The 24975-nt window shown below is 33.2% G+C and overlaps 1 protein-coding gene across 2 annotated transcripts in view; it reads right to left on the bottom strand.

Moving 5' to 3' along the window:
• Positions 1–24975, bottom strand: part of LOC132724530 (T-cell surface antigen CD2-like) — a 66271-nt gene that overhangs the window by 29494 nt on the left and 11802 nt on the right. The window contains exons 2-4 of one of the 2 annotated variants that reach the window (XM_060709398.1): positions 18291–18381; positions 17606–17847; positions 12104–12236 (exon numbers count right to left, since the gene is read on the bottom strand). In XM_060709398.1, the coding sequence (XP_060565381.1) occupies positions 12104–12236; positions 17606–17847; positions 18291–18342 (427 nt within the window). In that variant the 5' untranslated portion in view covers positions 18343–18381. The remainder of the gene's footprint in view (positions 1–12103; positions 12237–17605; positions 17848–18290; positions 18382–24975) is intronic. The other variant, XM_060709397.1, reaches the window with a different exon arrangement.

The following is a 24975-nucleotide window of genomic DNA, read 5'->3' as shown; positions in this document are numbered from 1 at the left end:
ATTGATAAAAATACATGAATTATATATCACTTGAAGGGGAAATCTGTCTCAAATAAGAAAACAAAAGAAAAAGCCGTCTAACTGGCATTTCGTGAAAAAGTGTATTATTTCTTGGAGTATTTACCAGTAAAAATCTGTCTCTTGAAATGTATTATTGTGCGTAGTCTCTTTATTAGAACTATTCAATTGAAAAACGAAAAAGGGGAAAAAAACAAAAAACAGCAACAAACCCCCCCCCCCCCCCCCAAAAAACAACTTTGAAGTGTAAGTGAGTCATTTGAATGACTGGCACTTTGGTTCATTTCACCACTAAATTTGTATAACAATCTCTTCTGCTTTTATTATTTGAAATTATCAATTATGATATTTTAAGCCTCCTCAATGTTGAATATTGACATTAAACAAATTTGAAATTACAAAACAAATGGAACAAAATTAGAGACATGTTTTATACATTATCTAAATCTAAAAATATTGATACCATACATGTACCTTTGCTATTTTACCATTAAAAATATCATTTTAATCATCTTGAAATAATTACACAAAATTGAAAGCAAATGCATGTAAGCTAAAACTACAAACATCATCCCTTAAATAAGAGTAAAATATAATGATAAAAAACCCCACAGCCATTACATGATATCAAAGCTAACTTCAACAGTAATGAAACAAGAGGGCCATGATGGCCCTGAGGTCGCTCACCTGTAATATAGCCCCCCCCCCCCACCGGGCCAATTTTTACCCAAGGGCTTTTATTTGAACAGACTTGGTAGACACCCATAAGTAGATGTTTCATGCTAAACATCTAAGTTTTAGCTCATTGGCTTTTTTAAAAGAAGATTTTTAAAGTTTTTACTATACTTTTTTACTATACACATATATAGTTAAAAACAATGACACCCCCTGGGGCAGAGCCAGTTTTGACCCCGGCGCGTTTATTTAAACAAACTTTGTAGATATTTACTAAAAGATGATTCATTGCTTAATATCTAAACTCTAGCTATTTGGGTTTTTCTAGAGAAGACTTTTAAAAGTTTTTGCTATACACATTTTAAGAAAATCAATTTGACCCCCCCCCCCCCCCCCCCTCCTGGCGGGGGGCCAGTTTTGACCCCATGGGCTTTTATTTGAACACACTTGGTAGACACCATTAGAACATGTTTTCATGCTAAATATCTTAGCTCTAGCTCTTTGGTAGTTCTTTAAAAGAAGATTTTTAAGTTTTTACTATTATGCATATAGGGAAAATCAATTGAACCCCCTTACCTGGGGCGGGGCCAATTTTACCCCAGGGCTTTATTTTTGAATTTTCAAAACTTGGGTAGACACTCAGTAAGAAATGGTTTCATCCTAAATATCTTAGCTCTATTCTTTGGGTTCTTTAAAAAGAAGATTTTTTAAGTTTTTACTATAAGCATATAGGGAAAATCTATGACCCCCTGGGGCGGGGTCAATTTTGACCCAGGGCTTTTATTTAAAAAAAACTTGGTAGACATTCCACTAGAAGATGTTTTTTCATGCCAAAAATAATCTAAGCTCTAGCTCTTATAGTTCTTTAAAAGAAGATTTTTTAAGTTTTTACTATAAGCAATAGGGGGAAATCATTGACCGCCGGGGCCAGGGCCAATTTTGACCCAAAGGCTTTAATTTGAACAAAACTTGGTAGACACTTCAAAACTAGAAGATGTTTCATGCTTAATATCTTAGCTCTAGCTCTTTGTGTTCTTTAAAAGAAGATTTTTAAGTTTTTTACTATATGCAATTAAGGGAAAATTTCAATGATCCCCCTGGGGCGGGGCCAATTTTTTGACCCCAGGGCTTTTAAATTTGAAACAAACTTGTGTAGACATTCACTAGAAAATTGTTTCATGCCCAAATATCTTAGCTCTAGCTCTTACAGTTCTTTAAAAGAAGATTTTTTTTAAGTTTTTACTAATATGCATAATAGGGAAAATCAATGACCCCCAGGGGCGGGGCAATTTTTGACCCCAGGGCTTTTATTTGAACAAACTTGGTAGACACCCCATTAGTTACAGTTTCATTGCTAAAATTTATCTTTAAGCTCTAGCTCTTAAATATTTTTTTAAAAGAAGATATTTTAAAAGTTTTTTTTTCTTTTGCGTTGCCATCTCTGGCAACCAAGTTCTGCATGGAATTAAAATTCTTTGAACAATTTTTTAAGGTGACCAAACCAAAGGAACTTCCCTGTTGAATTTTGTTATGAAATTGGTCCTCAGTGGTTTATGAGGAAGAAGGTCATTTAAAGCAAAAGTTTTAACGGAACGGAAGACGCCGGACGGATCGGACCGCCGGACGAAAAAAGCAATCACAAAAGCTCACCCTGTCACTTGTGACAGGTGAGCTAAAAAAAAGTGACCTTTAAACATTATGACAATTAGCCAATTTTTAACTATTATTTCGGTGTGAAAACATACACAGCCATTTTGAGTTGATAATTTAAATAGTTTTACAATTAAAACAGCAAAAAAATATTTTTAAAAAACAAAATCTTAACATTTGTTGAATTAAATTTGTCATCACCAATTTCCTTTTTTTAGAAATTTCCAAAACAAAACAAAAAATTAGTAATGCCCCAAACCATGAAATTATGGTCAGAAATTTACGAAAATGACACTCTATTCTGAAAAACTTTACAGAACAATTATCTGCGATACATGAATTTGGAGGATTGTATTAACAGGGGTCAATAAAAAGGTGCTGTTTAAGGACAGTAACACTCGATTTTTACAAAGTACACAAGTACTTGAAAGGTGCAAAATGAAACAGGTTTTAAATTATATAAATCCAGTGAAGCTTTAATACTATATTTGCAAAGAAAAAAGGGGATCAAAAAAGGATTTATTACAATACCTTAAAGGGTTCATAGTAAAACCACTGCCAGTTAAAAAGAGCACGATTTTTTGTTTAAAATTCTTTGATTGGGGAGTTAATCCTTTTTTGCCCAATTTACTGAACAAGGTAAATTTTCCAGGGTTTGAAAGCAATACATCAATGAATATAGACAAAGAGGTGCAGTTAGATAAACTAAACTGAAATCTAAAATAAACTAGAAATGTGTCATCATGCCACGGATGCCCCCGCATGCAGCCAAAAATTTCAGATGTTATAATATTTTAGTTCCAAAATTTGTTTGCACAAATTATTTTTTTCATTTGCAATTCAAAGCCCTTAAAACTTTTCAAATGTTAACACAAACCATTTTCATACAATGTTCAAGGCACTGAAATTATTCAGTGTTGACCTTTTGAAAATAGCATATTTCATATTTGTAGCCAAAATAATGGCTACATACATTTCCACAAAAGTATGAGTGCTGAAACTGAGTTCAAAATTTTTCAAACATTCAAGAAAGATAAGTTTGTCCAAAATCATTGAACCACAACCAAAGTCAAACTTTAACTGCTTATTCCTAAGATGTATCTATATTATTTTCAAAGTGAAAGGGATATAACCATGACCAAATTTCAACCTGCCCATTCCTTTGACATATCCATATGTCAAATTTGAGTTGAATATGTAACACTGTTGGGTAGATAATAAAGAAACTGTAAATTTCATATTATTTTCAAGGTGAAAGGGGCATTACTCTGCCAAAAATCATTGAACCATGACCAAATTTGAACTTGACCTGCGCATTCCAAAAACATATCCATATGTCTAATTTGAGTTGAATGTGTTGTACTGTTGGGGAGATAATAAACAGAAACTGAAAATTTCATATTAATTTTCAAAGTGAAAGGGGCATAACTCTGCCAAAAATCACTGAACCACGACCAAATTTGAACTTGACCTGCGCATTCCTTTGATGTATCCATATGTCAAGTTTTGAGTTGAATGTGTTGTACCGTTTGGGGAGATAATGAACGGAAACTGAAAATTTCATATTATTTTCAAAGTGAAAGGGGCATAACTCTGCCAAAAATCATCGAACCATGACCAAATTCGAAGTTGACCTGTATTTTCCCATGACATATCCATATGTCAAATTTGAGTTGAATGTGTTGTACTGTTGGGAGATAATGAACAGAAACTGAAAATTTCATATTATTTTTTCAAAGTAAAAGGGGCATAAACTCTGCCAAAAATCATCGAACCATGACCAAAGTTCGAAGTTGACCTGTATTTTCCCATGACATATCCATATGTCAAATTTGAGTTGAATGTGTTGTACTGTTGGGGAGATAATGAACAGAAACTGAAAATTTCATATTATTTTTAAAGTAAAAGGGGCATAAACTCTGCCAAAAAATCATCGAACCATGACCAAATTCAAACTTGACCTGTATTTTCTCATGACATATCCATATGTCAAGTTTGAGTTGAATGTGTTGTATCGTTAGGGAGATAATGAACGGAAACTGAAAATTTCATATTATTTTAAAGTAAAAGGGGCATAACTCTGCCAAAAATCATCGAACCATGACCAAATTCAAACTTGACCTGTATTTTCTCATGACATATCCATATGTCAAGTTTGAGTTGAATGTGTTGTATCGTTAGGGAGATAATGAACGGAAACTGAAAATTTCATTATTTTAAAGTAAAAGGGGCATAACTCTGCCAAAAATCATCGAACCATGACCAAATTCGAACTTGACCTGTATTTTCTCATGACATATCCATATGTCAAATTTGAGTTGAATGTGTGCAACCGTTACTAAAATAATGAACGGAAACTGATGATGACGGAATGACAGAATGACGGAATGACGGAAGGACGGAATGACGGAATGACGGAAGGACGGAATGACGGAAGGACGGAAGGACGGAACAGGGTAACACTATATGCCCCAGCCATTACATGGCGGGGGCATAAAAATAATACATAAAATCCATGTCTTTAGCCTAGAAGTGGAAATGAGGTTCTTACACAACTTCCAAGTTTAAAAGCATTGAGCAAAGAGTTGGGTGGTAAGAATACTTACATGAAAAAAAAGTGTGACACTGAAACAGATGCCAGGGTGCGTAGGATAGCTCAGTCGAGCTTAACATGAATTTAATTAAAAAATTATAATTATATTGCTACCATACATTATTTACAATTCTAACACGACTCGAATTATTCCCTATTGAACATAGAAGAACCGAAAGTGTGTGTTATTATGCAATAAAATCACTGTTTGACGTTCTATATTTAGAAATGTGACGTAATCATTATACACGTGACGTAACCACTAAAAATGTGACGCGCTTGAAAATAAGTACGGAAACAAATCAGACGAAATTTTTGGGTTTAATTTTACAGTAAGGGCAGCTTTTTATTTGTTAAAGGGGCCCGTGTTAAAATCGAAATAACAATACCCCAAAATCGATGATTTTATTGCTTAAATAAAAATCACTGTTTGTCGTTCGGTTTGCGCATAAATATTTTCCCCGGGCTACCGCCCTGGATTAACCCCCGCATCCAAACTCCAAACAGTGATGTTTTTGGAAAATAAAATCACATTTTGGGAAATATTTATTTTTTAAAATTTTACATTTTTTGGTCTAAAATAAACACAGTTCAAAAAACCAAAAAACAACAAAAAACACTTTTCCCCATAATTTGGAAATTTTGGTTTTTTGGGAAAAATTTCAAAAAAGGGAGTAAAAATCATTTTTATTTTCTTGTTTTATAAATACAAAAAAATCCCACTTTTTTTCAGTTTTTGGGGAAATATTTAATTATTTTAAAATTTGCAAAAAAATTTTTTAAAGTTTTAAAAAGAAGGTAGAAAAAATAGCAATATCAATCAAAGAAATTTTCCTTTTTTATCCAAAATTGAATTCTGACTTTAAATTTAAAAACATTTTTGGGAAATAAACTCCTGTTTTTTGGTGTATACCGGGTGAGGGGAAACTAAAACAGCGTTTTTTTTATTTTTTTCATAGTTTCATAAAAGAATGAAACTTTTTAAAAGTTCCTGGTAAAATAAAAAAAGGGCCCCAAAAAGGATGATAAAAAGCGGGGGTTTTGGGTAAGGGGTGGCCCTTAAAACCCTTTTTTTATTTTGGAAAAGAAAATACAAAACCCATGACTGACAGCAAAAAAATTTTCCATCTAATATTAAGTATAAGATAGTTAAATTTACTTTTAAAACCCCCCTTTAATTTAAATAATATTAGTTATCAAAAGGGTTCTTAAAAAATTTTTGAAAATTTTGGGTTTTTTCTTTTTTCGGGGGGCTTTTAATTAATTAAGTCTGCGGCAAAAAAAAAAAGACACCCAAATTTGTTTCCCAAAAAATATTTTAAGTGTAATATAAATTTTTTAAATATAACAGGGTTCAAAAGAACAAAAAAGATAAATGTTCTGAAATTTTTAAAAAAGTGGAAAAAATAAAATTAATGGGTGATGAGGTGGAAAAAATAAAATTAATGATTATTTGCAAAAACCTTTGCTTTTTTAACTTAATGAGGAAAATTTAAATTTTTCTGTGTTTTTAGGTCAAGATGTTATGCTCTAAATCAGGACAAAAAATACTTTTCAAAAGAACTTGGCCACCAGGACAACTCATAAGAGACCTGAATTAATACCTAATAAACTTTGTCATACATGATTTACTAGAATATGAAAAACTATTGACATACTCAATCATATATACAGTTTCTCAACGTAAATACAATTCAAAATAATCCAAAGTCATGTAGAACAAGAATCAAATTCTAATTCTACTCTGTACAGTTGCCATGGTGATAAGCTCCTTATTACCCAGGGATAAGGTGGAGGCTGCATAGGTGGTGCTAAAAATTAAAAACAAAAATTCATCAATGATCACTTTGGTTATTTTGTTTGGGGTTAATAGTTCAACTTCATCAGACAAAAACTGAAGTTGAATAACAAGTTATGTTGCAGTTTTACAAGTGGACAGCACTGAAATTATTAATCAAAATATTTTTCAGGATTGAAGGGCCATAAGAACTAAATTCAGTTTATTCTAGCCAAGTTGTTTGTTTCCTTAATTAAAGGAGCAAATTTTGGTGATACAGATTAGCATGTGATTCACATATCAAAAAAACTACTTTGTTGTGTCAGTTCAGTTACAAATAGAGGATATTGAATGAGTGTAAGTTTAATACTGAATTTTATTGAACCAGTTGAATTAAAAATAATATTATTGAGCCTCTGTCAAGCGTTATATCTATTTATTCAATGAGTTCAATTAATTCAGTAATGAACTTTACACAAAATTTAAATTAATTTCTATTTATCACATACTAAAAATAATGAGCGTTTGAAGTGAAGAAAGTACAATTTTTCATTGATGCACCTATAGAATAATGATAACATATAGTGTGTCTTAATGCTTTGTTTATATAACACAAATGATGTCACATCAAAATATATGCATGGCCGTGAAATACCATTTTTACAGTCGCAAAAGCTGCAAGGGTAAGTGATAAAGCAATTTTACATTATATATTCTTGCATTTAAATTAGTTTTACTCATGCTGGAAATTTCATCTGCAGATGAATCACATGCTATACAATGATGCCATCACATTTTATGAATTAACTTGGGTACCAGCTAATGGGCAGCAACTTGGCATGCCTCATTACCCCCTACATCCACCCCCAAATAGGAGGGGTTCCCTCTGGATGGATTTTCTGATTCAAACTGTAACATATGACAGATATTATTGATATTTTAATCATGGTATGTTTTTATTGTTCCATCCAAACTTTACCCTTAAAAGCATGCTGAAATTTCTGTAATAGATTTAACCTGTAAAGTAACTTGAAAAAGAAATTATTTGAATATCTAAACATTCTGTGCATTTTGAAAACATATTAGTTTACTCATAACAATGACTTCATGCTCATAATTGTCAGATTATCGGGTGCCATATTGCAAAATTTGTTATAATTTGGCTACATCCCCCCAACCCCCCCCCCCACCCCATTCCATTAAAAATAAAAAATTTAGAATTCATTAATTAAATATGAAGTAAAATTAATTATAAATGATACAATCTACCATAATTAATGAATTGGAATAAATGAATAAATCATATGGTCTTTTATCAATACTTGCACAATTCCAAGTACATGTATGTTAAGATGGTAAGGATATTCTGGTACTTTTGGTAATAGTTATCTTGTAGTAATAGCTACAGTGCTATATTGTAGGAATACATGTAGCTACATGTATATGGTAGAAATAGCTATATTGTGGTTATAGCATCATTGTAGTAATAGCTTATGTATATTATAGTAATAGTTATAGTGTAGTAAAATCTACATTTCTATATTGTGGTAATCTATATTGTGGTCATAGCTAAATTTTAGTTAAGGCTTTAATCTTGTAATAGTTACATTGAAGTAACAGCTATATTATAGTAAAGCTATATTCTGGTGCTGGCTTTAATTTGGTATATGTTATTTTGTAGTTATATATTTTGGTAATAAGTAAGCATCATATATAACAAACCTGAAGCTTTTTCAGGATACAACCCTGGATCAGGATTTGTCTGGTACCCTGCATATCCCTGTTGTGGTGCAGGAGGATATCCTGTCTGTTGTGCAGGTGGCTGGAATCCAGGTTGTGGCTGGTACCCAGGTTGTGGTTGGTACCCAGGTTGTGGTTGGTACCCAGGTTGATAAGCTGGTTGAACAGGCTGGTAACCAGGTTGATTTTGCATTGGATATCCTTTAAAAACATGAATTGAAAAGGTTTTATAATTTCAAATATAGAGATAGATACATGTCACTATACAAACCCCTTCAGCAAGCAATCTAATGAGACATTCTTAAATCAACATTTTTTTTTAAAGTTTGTCTTTGAAGTTCAATATCTTCATATTGTATCATAGTTGGGAGACCTTTCTGTTGAAAATGTGTCAGGGTTAAATCGTAAACATATACATGCACAGTACGTTAACTGGATTCAGGTATTAGTTACCCGTACTCAAGAGCATGCCTATTGATTGGCTCATTTTTGCTAGGTTTAACTTATAGTGACTGATGACAGAGAAAGGGAAAGCAATAGATATATCATATTCAGATGCTTGTCCATTGGTTACTTTTTTTTCTGGGTTTTTTTTCTGGGGTTTAATATTGTGACAAAAGGGAATGTGTATTATGTTTGACTATGATACAAAAGGGAAAGAACATCAAAACACTCGGCAATTTGATTAAAACTCGGGGGCTATGCCCCCTTGTACAAAACAGATGGCCTTGTGTTTTGATGCTCTTTCTATTTCAGATTATATTTATATTAACAAGATATGTTTGTAAAACATGTATGCCCCCTATCGGCAGCCAATTAGTCATGTGATCAGGTTATTATGCAGGACTTCTGACCCAGTGAACAAACAATTAAAAAGGGTTATCAGTTATCTAGTATCTACTGGTCATGACTTGTCACAAGGTTAAAATAATTGTGACCCCAAAGGTTGTGTGAAGCAATTAAGGTTATTACAAATCTTACCAAATAATATATGCATAAATTTTATGAATCATGTTTTTTGTTTGTTTGTCTCATTTTACGCCTTTTTCAACAGTATTTCAGTCAAATAGGCGGGTAGTTTCCTAATCATCGTTCCTGGAGAGTTACACCAGTACTAGACAACCTTCCTCCACGCTAAACTACCAAAGCATCTCCCGGGAATAGAACCCACGCCAGAGAGGTACCTGGATTAGAAGTCATCGACTCTAACCCCTCGACCACGGAGGCGCTATGAATCATGTAGGCCTCATTAATGACAGCCAAGTTGTTATATTGAAATATAACAACATGAATCATGTAGGCCTCATTAATGACAGCCAAGTTGTTATATTACATAAGACCTTCAAATGTGTATACCAAAAGCATTTTTAGTTTAATATAAAAATATCAACCAAGGCAACTTGAGTTGTTGAGTTATTGGTCAAAAACCGTTGTTAAGTACAAGGGTCAATATGACATTGACCCCTTGACCCCAAAATCAATGTGACCTTGACCTTCGACCCCTTGACCCAAAAATCAATAGGGGTCATCTGCTGGCCATGACCAATCATCATACAAAGTTTGAAGTTTCTAGGCCTAAGCATTCTTTAGTTATTGATCGGAAACCGTTTTTACCTACAAGGTCAATGTGACCTTGACCTTTGACATCTTGACCCAAAAATCAATAGGAGTCATCTGCTGGTCATGACCAATCATCATACCAAGTTTGAAGTTTCTAGGCCTAAGCGTTCTTTAGTTATTGATCGGAAACCGTTTTTACCTACAAGGTCAATGTGACCTTGACCTTTGACCCAAAGATCAATAGGGGTCATCTGCTGGTCATGACCAATCACCATATCAAGTTTGAAGTTCCTAGGCCTAAGGGTTCTTTAGTATTTGATCGGAAACCGTTTTTACCTAAGAGGTCAATATGGCCTTGACCTTTGACCCCAAAATCAATAGGGGTCATCTACTGATCATGACCAATCACCATACCAAGTTTGAAGATCCTAGGCCTAAGGGTTCTTTAGTTATTGATCCGAAACCGTTTTTGCTTACAAGGTCAATGTGACCTTGACCTTTGACCCATTGACCCCCAAAATCAATAGGGGTCAGGCCATCCTTAAAAAAATGTTTGTTTGCAGTAACCCGACCTAGAATTTTCAAGGTGGGTAGGTAGGTCAATTTTTTTTTTTTTATTGAAGTGCACTCCCAAATAAACATGGAATTTCAAAATGCTGGACAATATATGCTTTGATAATCTGGTAACAATTAATAAATTGATAACTGAATTCTAATTTAATAAGACCTACATTTTATTTCTTCTATTAACCTTTAACAGAACGAAAACAAAGCACAAGGCATAATTTTCTGATTCCAAAAAAAAATTTTTTTATCCAGACCATGAAAAAAAATTTTGAGTAGGGGCAAATTTTGTGAGTCGGTCGCGTTACTGCAAACAAACATTTTTTTAAGGATGGCCTCATTTACTGGTCATGACCAATCACCATACCAAGTTTGAAGTTCCTAGGCCTAAGGGTTCTTTAGTTATCACTCGGAAACCATTTGGTCTACGGACCGACGGACCGACAAGTGCAAAGCAATATACCCCCTCTTCTTCAAAGTGGGGGCATAAAAATTATAGTTTACTTACATTTCCTTCCATGATGATGTTTTGTCAATATATTTCATTATTTTTAATCAGTCATGTTTTATTTAATTTATATTAAAAGTTGTATGCTTCCAAGTGAATAAAAAGAAAAAATAATAAAACTTTATAAGCCTATAAGAAAAGTTTAAGATAAGTTCATTTATTCACAATCTATGTGCACTTTACATGTTGAATATAAGCAATGATTGTATTAACAAATAATCACCTCTTACTGATGGACTAGGGATCATTTTTACACATTTCAGCACTCATAATATTTTTCTGTGAATCTTATATGTCAATGCCTAGATTAAATCACAGTTGAACACCAGAAACTGTGTTTGAGACACTTTCTAATTTTCATTTATAAAATGAAGCATTTCTTACTATGCTGCTTTAATACCTGATAAATGTAGAAACCATCTCAAAGAAAACATTGTTTTGACCTGGTCTTACAATAATAATAAAATTAAGACAGTGATGTTATAAATATTATAACAATTTAAGACCTGTGGTTGTTGTTGTTACAGCTGCAGCTTGTGGTGACCTGTACACGGTACCAGCCTGGTTGCGTCGTCGACGGCAACAGACAAATATAACAACTACAGTTATGATGATGACTAGCACAACAATCCCTACTATCACACCAATTATCACATACACACTCGTAACTACTGCATCAACTATCTCTGAAACAATCAAAAATGTAAAATTCGATGATTGTGTCCTGTTGGACTTAAGCCAAACTTGACACAATAAAGGTCATAAAGCTAAGTCACATGAAATAATTCAAAGTCCATTGCAATCTTAATACATAGAAACTTGTGATGGTTTGAATTCAATAAACTATTAAATTATAGTGTTCCAAGCAAACAAAAGAAAGGATGGCAGAGTAAGTTAATATAACTGACTTAAATATTTGAATTATTTGTCATTTGAATTCTTTGTAGCTCATCAGTTTGCATTGAATTCTACAAAATAACGTTAAAATAATTCATATTCAATAAATTCAATATCATACGGTTTCCCTTGCTGTAGACCTTCAACTCTACATCATCAGTATTTGACCAACTTCCTGTTTTACTGAATACGATAGTCAAAGTTGAAAATGATGTGCAGTAATCAGACCATTGCTTATTTGTGCAACTGTATGTCTGAAATAAAAATCATTAACATGATGAAACAATTTAATATTCATGTTCATCTTAATATTAACCCTTTTAAGACTGAAACATTAAATTACTATACATCAAAGTTCTTTGCAATTTTAATTCTTATTAACAAGAATTTTAACAAAGGTTGTGTTTTGGTTTTACCCAGCTTAATATACAAGCTTATAAAGCTGTTAAACTGGCTGTAGAGCTGTAATTGATTCAGTGCAAAGCATATTAATGATATATGGATATCCGATGACAAATATCAGCAATATATCGGTATATCTATATTTAGTAACATTATTTACCTGTAATGTCATTCCCTTTCATACCAGTTTAGAAGATTTTAGTTAAAAACATGTTCTGTTCAGTGTCTAGTTTATAAAAGCCCATTGCATGATTTTTTTCCAGACCATACTTTTTTTTTCATCATTGCTGTGAAATATTTCAACTATATCAGTGGCGTAGCTGCCTATACGCTAAATAAGCACGTGCGTACAATTCATTTTGGGAGGTGAAAAATTAGAAAATCATTTCAATGCCAAAAAGGGCTTGAAAACTAGTGCTATCCGACCTGCGGTCAACTTATGCAATACATGAAAAAACCCATACTGATTGTGTTATGTTATAACAGGGCCTTTCAAATAGAAAGGTCAAAATTATAATGTACTAGATTCTATTTTTACATAGTTATATAAAATTATTCATTTGATTTTTATGTAAATATAGGTACCTCCGTTTCGTTTTTAAAAGTGATAAACTTTTGTATTAAACTTGCCTCATATTTAACTTGAATACGAGCTCCTTCCGTAAAATATTACGAAATAATACACTAGCTTTTGATAAAGTTTCAATTCTTTTTAATTTTATGAATAAAAGAAAATAATGCAAACATTTTGATAATATTGACATGTCATATATATCACAAAAAACATGTAAGACAATATGTCAAAATGAAAATTCTTGAATTTTAGGTATTGTAAATGTGATATCTATTAGTGACATAAGTTTTATTTTGAGCGGAATATGACAAGTTCTTAATATTAAAACAAAGTGATTTGACTAAATTTAAATGTGAATAAATATAACAAAATATGTGTGCAAGTTCCGACAGTTATGGATATGATATGAGACATACAAGTTCAATATGTTGCATCAAGTGAGCGTCTGAAAATCAGTCTGTTGCAAATTGTTTCAACAATAAATTCTGGAAGGATTACATTTTTCTTGCAAACATAATTGAAGTGAAATGACTCATTTTTAACAATTTGAAGTGAAACAAGAGGGCCATGATGGCCCTGAGGTCGCTCACCTGTATATAGCCCCCCCCCCCTGGGCCAATTTTTACCCAAGGGCTTTTATTTGAACAGACTTGGTAAACACCCATAAGAAGATGTTTCATGCTAAACATCCAAGTTCTAGCTCATTGGGTTTTTTAAAAGAAGATTTTTTAAGTTTTTACTATACACATATAGTTAAAAACAATGACACCCCTGGGGCAGGGCCAGTTTTGACCCCCGGGCTTTTATTTTGAACAAACTTTGTAGATATTTACTTAAAGATGTTTCATGTATAATATCTAAACTCTAGCTATTTGGGTTTTTTCAAAGAAGATTTTTAAGTTTTTGCTATACACATATAAGGAAAATCAATGACCGCCAGTGCGGGGCCAGTTTTGACCCCAGGGCTTTTATTTGAACATACTTGGTAGACACCCATTAGAACATGTTTCATGCTAAATATCTTAGCTCTAGCTCTTTGAGTTCTTTAAAAGAAGATTTTTAAAGTTTTTACTATATGCATAAAGGGAAAATCAATGACCCCCTGGGGCGGGGCCAATTTTGACCCCAGGGCTTTTATTTGAACAAACTTGGTAGACACTCATTAGAAGATATTTCATGCTAAATATCTTAGCTCTAGCTCTTTGGGTTCTTTAAAAGAAGATTTTTTAAGTTTTTACTACATGCATATAGGGAAAATCTATGACCCCCTGGGACGGGGCCAATTTTGACCCCAGGGCTTTTATTTGAACAAACTTGGTAGACATTCACTAGAAGATGTTTCATGCCAAATATCTAAGCTCTAGCTCTTACGGTTCTTTAAAAGAAGATTTTTTAAGTTTTTAATATATGCATATAGGGAAAATCAATAACCCCCCAGGGCGGGGCCAATTTTGACCCCAGGGCTTTAATTTGAACAAACTTGGTAGACACTCACTAGAAGATGCTTCATGTCAAATATCTTAGGTCTAGCTCTTTGGGTTCTTTAAAAGAAGATTTTTTAAGTTTTTACTATATGCATATAGGGAAAATCTATGACCCCCTGGGGCAGGGCCAATTTTGACCTCAGGGCTTTTATTTGAACAAACTTGGTAGACACTCATTAGAAGATGCTTCATGCTAAATATCTTAGCTCTAGCTCTTTGGGTTCTTTAAAAGAAGATTTTTTAAAATTTTACTATATGCATATAGGGAAAATCAATGTTCCCCTGGGGCGGGGCCAATTTTGAGCCCAGGGCTTTTATTTGAACAAACTTGGTAGACATTCACTAGAAGATGTTTCATGCCAAATATTTAAGCTCTAGCTTTAACAGTTCTTTAAAAGAAGATTTTTTAAGTTTTTACTATATGCATATAGGGAAAATCAATGACCCCCGGGCCGGGGCCAATTTTGACCCCAGGGCTTTTATTTGAACAAACTTGGTAGACACTCACTAGAAGATGTTTCATGCCAAATATCTTAGCTCTAGCTCTTTGGGTTCTTTAAAAGAAGATTTTTTAAGTTTTTACTAATATGCATATAGGGAAAATCAATGACCCCCTGGGGCGGGGCCAATTTTGACCCTAGGGCTTTTATTTGAACAAACTTGGTAGACACTCATTAGAAGATGTTTCATGCCAAATATTAAGCTCTAGCTCTTACGTTCTTTAAAAGAAGATATTTAAAGATTTTTTCTTTCGGTTGCCATGGCAACCAGAGTTCTGCATGAAATGGAATTCTTTGAACAATCTTGATAGAGCTTCATACAAAGAGTATTCCTGCCAAGTTTCATTAACATTGGCCCTTGCGGTATCATAGAAGATGTCCTTAGAATATTTAAAATGTGGACGGACGACAGACGACGGACGCTATTTGGTTGGCCATCCTAAAAGCTCACCTGCACTTTGTGCAAGGTGAGCTAAAAAACAACACCGAAAATAGTAGCAAGAGTGATCAGTAATCACATGTGTCGCCTCATGATGGCCAATTTCATTTTGGGACAAACTTTTAAAACTAGAAATTATTAAAGGGCCATTAAACTCTGACAAAAATCACTGAACCGGAAAATGATGACAATATGCACAACTAGACTTGGTTTTTTGTTTCCTTTTCCTTTTAAAATTTTTGGGTAAATTTTGCAAAATTATTTAAATTGGGGGAGAAAGTCTGGACAAGTTTTTCCCGTATCTGGAAAAACCACAAAAAAAACCCATTTTTTTTTAAAGGGCCCATAACTCGGCCAAAAAAATATTCAACGAAAACCCCTTGAAAAATATGCGAAAAGGACTTGGCAAATAGATCAACCTTTTAAATTTCATTAAAATTTTGCATTAGTTTTAAAGAGAAGAAAGCCCGGGAAAACTTTAAAAATTTAAAAAAATTTTTTGAAGGGCCTTTAATTGCCAAAAATCTTTTTGAACCGGAAAAATGCTGCCAATAGGGCCCCAACAATTTAAGACTTGGTATTAAAATAAATTTTTTGTAAAGTTTGGATGAAATTGCCCATAGTTTTTTTAAGAGTAGTCCCCGGACAAGTTTTGTGACGGACAGACGGACAGACAGACAGACGACGGAGGAGTGATCCCTATATGTCGCCACTACTCCATAGAGGCGACACAAAAATGGTAATACTCAAAAATTACGTTGCTAGTACGTTTACCAAATATTAACTTGTGTGATTTCTTTTCATAAATATCTGCCAATTTTATCATGGATGGAACAAGATCCTAACCTCTCCTTTTGCTTAATACAAAATTTAGTTCACAGAGATTGATTAAATAAATAAAGAATTAACATTTATTTAAATACGATTGAAGCAATGCAATGCGAAATAGCCCTCGCAAATGTGATGGAGCCAACACAACCATTCAATAAGTGTAGAAATTGTAGAATTATGCCGATTAATAGTCATGCATATACTAAAACAGAATTCCAAATGCATTGAGATACTAGCTAGTTTCTTCAGTATCCAAGAAGTAGTGTACAAGGTTGTTATATATCGATAGTGCGCTATTTTCAAAAACTTTTTCATCACTAATTAGATGACTTTTAAGAGCAAATTTCAATGTTATTTTAAATTGTTTACTAGATGTAGAATGCTTTCAAAAAGAGTGTTTTTAATCTAGGTTATTTGGTTTGGTGTTTTTTTTGGTCATTGTTGGGTACATATTATTCCAACTCTTTCGTTTTGATTTGAACATTAAACGTAGCATTGCTTGAGCGAAATTCATAGTGAATGAAAAATCCAAAACAACAAGAAAGATGTTCTACTTGGCATAACATTCTCCGATTTTTTGAAAAACAAGCTTTAAATCGTATAGTCTAAAAAACTGTTATTACCATTTTCAGCTAGCTCTACAACGGTAGTATCGAGGACTCTCATTTTAATTAGAAAGAGCCAGCGTTCAGTATCTCCCTGGGTGAAATCTTAAGTCTTTAATTAAATTACCCTTTTTAAGGATTTAAACCACATTTATGTGATATAAAATGATTGTGAAATTGTATAATTGAATCATCCTCAAATGACTGAATCCGTGGAGCTTTCGAGGGCTTCTCCCCCTGAACCCCCATCAGGGCTCTGCCTTGGACCTACGCGGCCAATTAAACCTCCTGCGTGAAAATTTGTGCGTATATTTAAGATTGCCCTAGCTACGCCCCTGTATATAACAACAGCATGATGTTATATATGGACACCTGCTTCAGAATATGTTTTGGGTGAATATTCGTAACTTCTAGACAATTAATTAATTACTCAAAATTATCGATTTTTTGAAAAAAAGTATCGGTTATTAATTGACGGAAAAACATCAACGATACATCAATATTGTCTCTATTGATGACAGCTCTATTTGGCTGGCATCTTATGGTTTGTAACCAGGTATCTCTGCTGGTCAGACTATGTATCTGCTCTATACTGGTATTAACAGTTCATCATATTTACCATAATTTTATACCATAAATCAGGCACATTTTACTTTATAATAAGACTGCAAGAAAAGAATTAAGTAAACATTCTGAGGGGCAAATTAAACTTAAAGCAGTTGTAGTGGAGGGTGGTCAGAAAATAAAGAATTTATCAAAATAAGATACTTTTTCACCAACATACTTACTTCATCAGGAAATGAAGATAAATATGAACCTCCATGATATTCTACTGTGGTATCACAACTAGACACTTTAAACTTTTCAGCAGAGGAACAAATATCATCCGTGAAATCTTTGAGCTTTATAGTAAACTTGCACTGCGATATACTAGCTCCTTTGTAGATGAGTTTCAAAGTATCATCATCGTTCAATGTATATGTACCATCACACTTAGATGAAGAAACTATTATTTCAGTACTCTTGCCTTCTGAAATTGAAACGATAATGAACAAGGTGATAGCACTCTCTAATTCACTTGAATGAAAAACTGTTACTGAGTTTTATCCCATACTCAACATTATGTGAACATATGAATGAACAAAAGAAAGAAAATCAAAATTTTCTTTTGACTAAGATTCCATTCAAAATTTGGTCCCTATTGTGTTTCTCTTTTGATTTGACCTGCTGCTCTATAATTAAACTGTTACTGTGGAAAACCAGAACCAGTTTTTTTAAGGCTACTCTTACTTTCATTGTCGTACTGTTAATACAAAATACACTTTAAGATCTTATCAGCACAAGCAGTGTGTTTTTTAAACATTACCACATGTACAGGTGTAAACATATAGAGATTAATTGATTTATATTGACATATTTAATATCGTATCAATTGGTCATTCTAACAGATTCTCCCCCCTGATTTTATCTTACCATTAGCTGTAAAAAGCATTCCCACAAGCAGCAATACACATATTTTGTCCATTTTCTTCAGTGTAAATGGTTACAAAGAAGTTTTGACACTCTGAAAATAAAAAACAATAAAGTGTTACAATAATTATAATGTTTTAATCTTTATGAAGAAGTTCTGTTTGTATTCAGTTTTGTCCTGCTTTGTGTCTACAGTGTTTTATTTAAAACATAAATAAACATGAGCTTTGTCATGCCATTTAAAATCACCACTGTGATGAAACAGAATTTTTTTAAATTGTCATTTTTTTTAAAAATAAATTTGAAAGAATTTGATATAAAAATTGCACACAATCCTTCCATATTTAAGCTAAAAAAGTAAATTTAAAGAAATTTCTTAACAAGGTCCAGGGCAGATCAAGCTTAGCAGGTACAAAATTGTCAGATAAGTGACCTTGACCTTTAGCTGGCACAATTATGGCATGGGCTCTGCACATCACCCTATAGAGTTGAACATTTGATCCCAGTTAAAAGAAAATCCTTCAAAGGTTGTAAGATTCACAGAGTAACCATGCTATAGACATTACGCCAGAGAAGAGATTCCTCCGCCCACTGATTCACGTGACCCCATCATTCAGAAACTTAGACAAAACATGGTACCGACGTTTACAGGAAACCATTATGCCACTAAAGTGACTTAAATGAATTTACCTTATATAAATTAGTATATATAAAATTTAAATGCTTTTCTTGGATAGTTCCATGTATTATGGTATTTAAAAAAAGTAACAAATAACTGCATTCATGCATTAATTATGAATAAAACGTTTGGCAAAGATCTTGTTATATTTCTCGTTGACTTCAAGGAAGATATGTTTCTGACAAAATATCATTTAAGTTTACAAATTCAAAGATAGTTAAAATTGAAGTAGCGGAACATATTAATAGTAAATTTATATCAATGAAACAGTAACATTTACAAATGTTTTAAGGGTTTTATGTACAAACTCACTTGTATATTATGCATTTGTGCATAAATTGTTAAAATTGAATGAGAAAATTGCCCTTGCGTAACTTTGTAGTATGATATATGATTATATATATTTGTACATTAGATATTTTTTGTGATAAAACACAATATTATTCACTTCAAAATAAGTTTCACATACACCAGACGGTGACACCTCGGTTTTAATTTAAAACCGTGATCAGGTATGATGTTATTGAAGCAGATCATGAGATGTGTTATGTATGGAACATATTACATGTATATAATTTATATCTGACCAGTTGGTTTTTCCAATATTATCATTGTTCTATTTTTAGAACATAAACTACATGTATGTACTAGAACTTTCTTAATTGTTGTAGATAAACTCATGCATTATATTTAGTTAGAAACTTCCGGACTGTTCTTTATTGTTGAAAGTGCTAGATTATGATTACACTAGAACATAATAGACTATTCTGGAATGTTCCTAGTTTATATATATTACGGCATATTTTTCTTTTCTTTTACCTTTTAAGTCATCAGTGATCTTTAAGTCATCAGTTACCTTTTTAGTCATCAGTAATCTTTTAAGTCATCAATATATTTGGAGTATTATTCAACTTGGAAATTAAGTGATTTATTGGAGCTTGGATTATTAATTATTCTTGTGGATTTTATTGTGGGAATTTATTCTAAAGTGTTCTTGGATTTAACTTGGATTTAACTGTGCTATTCAAAAAGGATCATTCCAGGATCAGACTAGACATTTGTAATTTTTCATTTTCATTTGGACTTCAGGTATTTGTTAACATAATTTGTTATTTTATTTTTCTTTAATAATTTTTCTGTAATAAATTTTGTTATTGTTACAAGTTTGTTGCTGGCTTTTTCTTTCTCGTTACGCCTGGTCGTAACAGAAAATTGGGGGCTCGTCCGGGAATTGAATATTTCTTTTTGGCCTACATTATTGGAAATTAATTACCATTTACAGTAGAACTTCGGTAAGTCGAAAGTTGAAGGGACTTTGCGTAAAAAACTTCGACACATCGGGACTTCGACTCATGAATCGCTCTCAATTCCTGACAAAATTTCGACCCGTGACTAGTCCTAATTATAAGCTCTATAACGAAACATATTTCATGTTTTTTCCATCATTAAATCTTATCTTTAAATTTACAATGATAAATATAGCATGTCAAATTACGTTTTTCACGACTACAAAGAGTTACAAAAGGCGTAGATTACGAAAGGGCGATAAATAAACCAGCTTATAGTAAATATTTCGCGTGTTATTCTCACGCGACACCGGGTCAAGGATGTTTTCAAATGAAAGTAGTGAAGTAGTTTTACTGTTTACTTTCAAATACCACTATGGCAATTAAAAAAAGTTACGATTAAAGCATTTTATCACACATTTTTATCGCAAACAAAAGGCTGTTTGAACACACGGCTTGTGTTATTAACACCTATCACACAAGTTGATTGGCAATCGTCTTCGCAGCCAGATAAGGTGTGAAAAATGTCTCGAGGTCAAAGGGTGTCAAAACAATCCAACGACTTCGACTTATTTGTGGTAAATTGCACTACGATTTACTTTATACGGACCACGAAAAAACCTCGACACATCGAAAAATTCGACACATAAAATTTCGACTCATAAATAGGTTTTTATAAGGAATATATAGGGGGGAAAGTCGGGACTTTCATTTTTATTCGACACATCGAGAAAATCGACTAATCGAAGTTCGACTCATAGAAGTTCTACTGTATTTTACATTTTATTGTTACCGTATTTACTCATCTGAGTTGATATCATAGTTGTTCTATTAAGTGTACCTTTTATTTTGAAATTTTTGAAACACATCACTTTCTGAGTTTAAAACCAGCAATAAGCAGTCATGTCTTTTAATTTAGAAAAGTTTGTAGCTGAACCTTCCCAGGAGGTATTAGATTTGGCTAAGAAAACTGATTTGCTCGATCTTGCAAAAAAGTATAATTTATCAGAAATTAAATCTTCAATGCGTAAACAAGAAACTAAAAATCTTCTGATTCATTATTTTGTGGATGAAGATATTTTTGGACAAGATGCACTTTCTCTGATTGTTGAAACAAACCCAGAAATTAAGATAAAAGAGCTTGAACTTCAATTTAAATTTGAACTAGAAAAAATGAAATTAGAAAAAGAAAGGGAAGAAAGGCAGTTACAGTTAGAAAAAGAAAGGGAAGAAAGGCAGTTACAGTTAGAAAAAGAAAGGGAAGAAAGGCAGTTACTGTTAGAAAAAGAAAGGGAAGAAAGGCAGTTACAGTTAGAAAAAGAAAGAGAAGAAAAAGAAAGGGAAAGGCAGTTTGAAAAAGAAAGAGAAGAGAGAGAATTTCAGTTAAGAATGAAAGAATTAGAAATCAAAGAGAGAGCAAATCAGTTTGAACATAGAATAAATTCAAAATTTGATGTCACTAAAAATATTAGGCTTGTTCCACCTTTCCAAGAAAAAGAAGTTGATAAGTATTTTCTTCATTTTGAAAAGGTTGCTGAAAATTTAAAATGGCCAATTGAGCACTGGACATTACTTTTACAGAGCGTCTTAATTGGTAAAGCTCGTGAAATCTATACACAACTTACTGTCGAACAAAGCTCTAATTATGATAATGTAAAAGAATTAATTCTGAAAGGTTATGAGTTAGTACCAGAGGCCTACAGGCAAAAATTCAGAAATTCTAAGAAAGAAATTGGTCAAACCCATGTCGAATTTGCAAGAGAAAAAGAACAACTTTTTGATCGGTGGTGTCTATCTAAGAAAATAAATAAAAATCATGAAAAGCTCAGACAGCTCATGTTAGTTGAAGAGTTTAAACGTTGTATTCACTCAGATGTTAAATCTTTCCTAGATGAAAAACAAGTAGAAACTTTAGAAGAAGCTGCCCGTCTAGCTGATGATTATTCTTTAACCCACAAAGTCTCATTTCTAAATAAAGGGAAGTCCACACCCTCATATTTTAATTCCAAGTTCAGTTCTGGTAATTTATCTGGCTCATCTATTCAGTCAAATACTCCCAAACCAAAGTCATCTGATGAACATAAAGGTCATAGTCCCTTATCTCGTCCTACATGCAATTATTGCAAGAAAACTGGACATCTTATTTCTGATTGCTTTACCTTAAAAAGGAGGCAACAACAACGTGATGAGGCCAAACCCACAGGTCTTACCACTTCAAGGTCTGAACCTCAGTCTTGTATTGAAAATAATGCAATTTTGAAGGTTAAAGAACCCAAGTCTGATTCTATAATGGAGATTTATGAACCATTCCTTTCGGAAGGTTCCGTGTCACTTATCGGTGATACTTGCCCACCTACTCCTATTACAATTTTAAGAGACACAGGAGCTTCTCAATCTCTTATTTTAGCAGATACACTGCCTTTTTCTGAGAAGACTTCTTCTGGATCTAGTGTCCTTATTCAGGGTGTAGAGTGTGGTTTTTCTAATGTCCCTCTCCATAATATTTATTTGTCCTCAGATTTGGTAACTGGGCCGGTGGCTGTAGGTATAAGATCTTTCTTACCCTTTAAAGGTGTTCATTTATTGCTAGGTAATGACTTAGCTGGAGATAAGGTAGTGGTTAATCCACTTGTAACTGACACTCCTTGTGTGGATCAGATATCTGACCCCATTGAGCAGGAAATTCCTGACCTTTACCCTTCATGTGCAGTTACTCGAGCTATGGCTAAGAAGGCCATTCAAGAAGATAATTATTGTTCAGATATTGACTTAGCTGATACTTTTATAGGTCAGTCTTTTGATAATGAAATCAATTTTTCTCTCACTCCTACTCTGCCTGAAACTCAGACAGATGCTTCAATATCTGACTTTTCTACACCAAGATCTAAAGATCAAGGTCATGACACGCTGTCAAGGTCACAGCTTATCCAGGAACAACAAAATGATCCTGAGATTTCAGTCCTTTATCAAAAGGCTTTTAATGAAGATGAAGCTTTACAAGTCCCTGTTTGTTATTATGAAAAGAATGGGATTTTAATGAGAAAATGGCGACCGCCCGATGTCCCTGCTGAAGAGGAGTGGACAGTTAATCACCAAATTGTGGTCCCTAAATCATATCGCCAGGAAATATTAAGCTTGGCTCATGAAACACCCATGGCAGGTCATTTAGGTGTTAATAAAACCTACCATAAAATTCTCAATCATTTTTATTGGCCTGGCCTTAAAGCAGATGTATCTAGGTACTGTAAATCTTGTCATACTTGTCAGATGGTTGGAAAACCTAATCAGACAATACCTAAAGCTCATTTACAGCCTATTCCTGCATTTGATGAACCTTTTAGTAGAGTTATTATTGACTGCGTAGGTCCATTACCAAAAACTAAATCAGGTTCTCAGTACTTATTAACTATTATGTGTGCTTCTACGCGCTTCCCTGAAGCTATTCCTTTAAGAAATATTAAAGCCAAAACTATTGTTAAGGCTCTTGTGAAATTTTTCACTTTTGTTGGTTTACCTAAATCAGTACAGTCTGATCAAGGGTCAAATTTTATGTCTGGTATTTTCCAGCAGGTCATGCATGAGTTAGGAATTACTCAATATAGGTCTTCAGCCTATCATCCTGAAAGTCAAGGTGCATTAGAAAGATTTCACCAGACTCTAAAAAATATGATTAGGTCATATTGTTTTGACACTGAAAAAGACTGGGATGAAGGCATCCATTTATTGTTATTTGCTGTAAGAGAATCTGTTCAGGAATCTCTTGGCTTCAGCCCTTTTGAATTAGTATTTGGTCACACTGTCCGAGGACCCTTAAAACTTCTCAAAGAGAAATTCTTGTCTGAAGATGACATATCTTTAAATATGCTTCAGTATGTATCAGATTTTCGAAATAGGTTGACTAATGCATGTGAGTTAGCTAGGGTTAATTTAAAATCAACACAAAGTAAAATGAAATCCAGGTATGATGAGAATGCTCAGGAAAGAAGTTTTAACCCTGGTGATAGAGTACTTGCTCTTTTACCTATACCTGGAAAACCATTACAGCCAAGATACTTTGGTCCTTATACTATTGAGAAGAAAGTCAGTGACCTTAATTATATTATTAATACTCCTGGGAGGCGAAAGCAAAAACAAATGTGTCACATAAATATGTTAAAAGAATATTTTGACAGAGATAGCAAAATTAGTAAACCTATATCTTTTGTAAACTCTGTTCCACAAAATCAATGTTCAATTGAATCTAATAGGTGTGAAAATTTTGAAAAGTCTGATCCTGGTTCAGCAAAGCTTGAAAACTCTGATATTCTGAAAAATCTGGATGAAAAACTTGCTCACTTAGAACCGTCGAAACGAGATGAACTGAAACAGCTTATTTATGAATATGAACACTTATTTCCTGATATTCCCACACTAACTGACAAAAAACATCATGACGTCATTCTTGAAAACTCTGAACCAATAAAACAACATCCATATAGAACGAATCCTGTAAAACAACAAGATTGCATTTGAGAAAAATGCTATGCCACCGCATGGTTCAAATTTCATAGCTGTACATCAAAGGACAAGAAAGTAGGTCACATCATCAAAATCTAGGTCACCTGATATCAAAGTTCAATTTTACAACTAAAACTGTGCACATGGTCAAAATGTCATTGCTGTACAGCAAAGGACAAGAAGTAGGTCACTGTCCCCTTGGACAAGGCATAATTTTGACCCAAGG

The sequence above is a fragment of the Ruditapes philippinarum genome, unplaced genomic scaffold (assembly GCF_026571515.1).
Source record: "Ruditapes philippinarum isolate M1 unplaced genomic scaffold, ASM2657151v2 ctg3632_1_1_1_1, whole genome shotgun sequence".
NCBI classification, from domain to species: Eukaryota; Metazoa; Mollusca; class Bivalvia; order Venerida; family Veneridae; genus Ruditapes; species Ruditapes philippinarum.
Note: the sequence above shows the minus strand (reverse complement) of the source record. Positions and strands in the feature narration are given on the sequence as shown.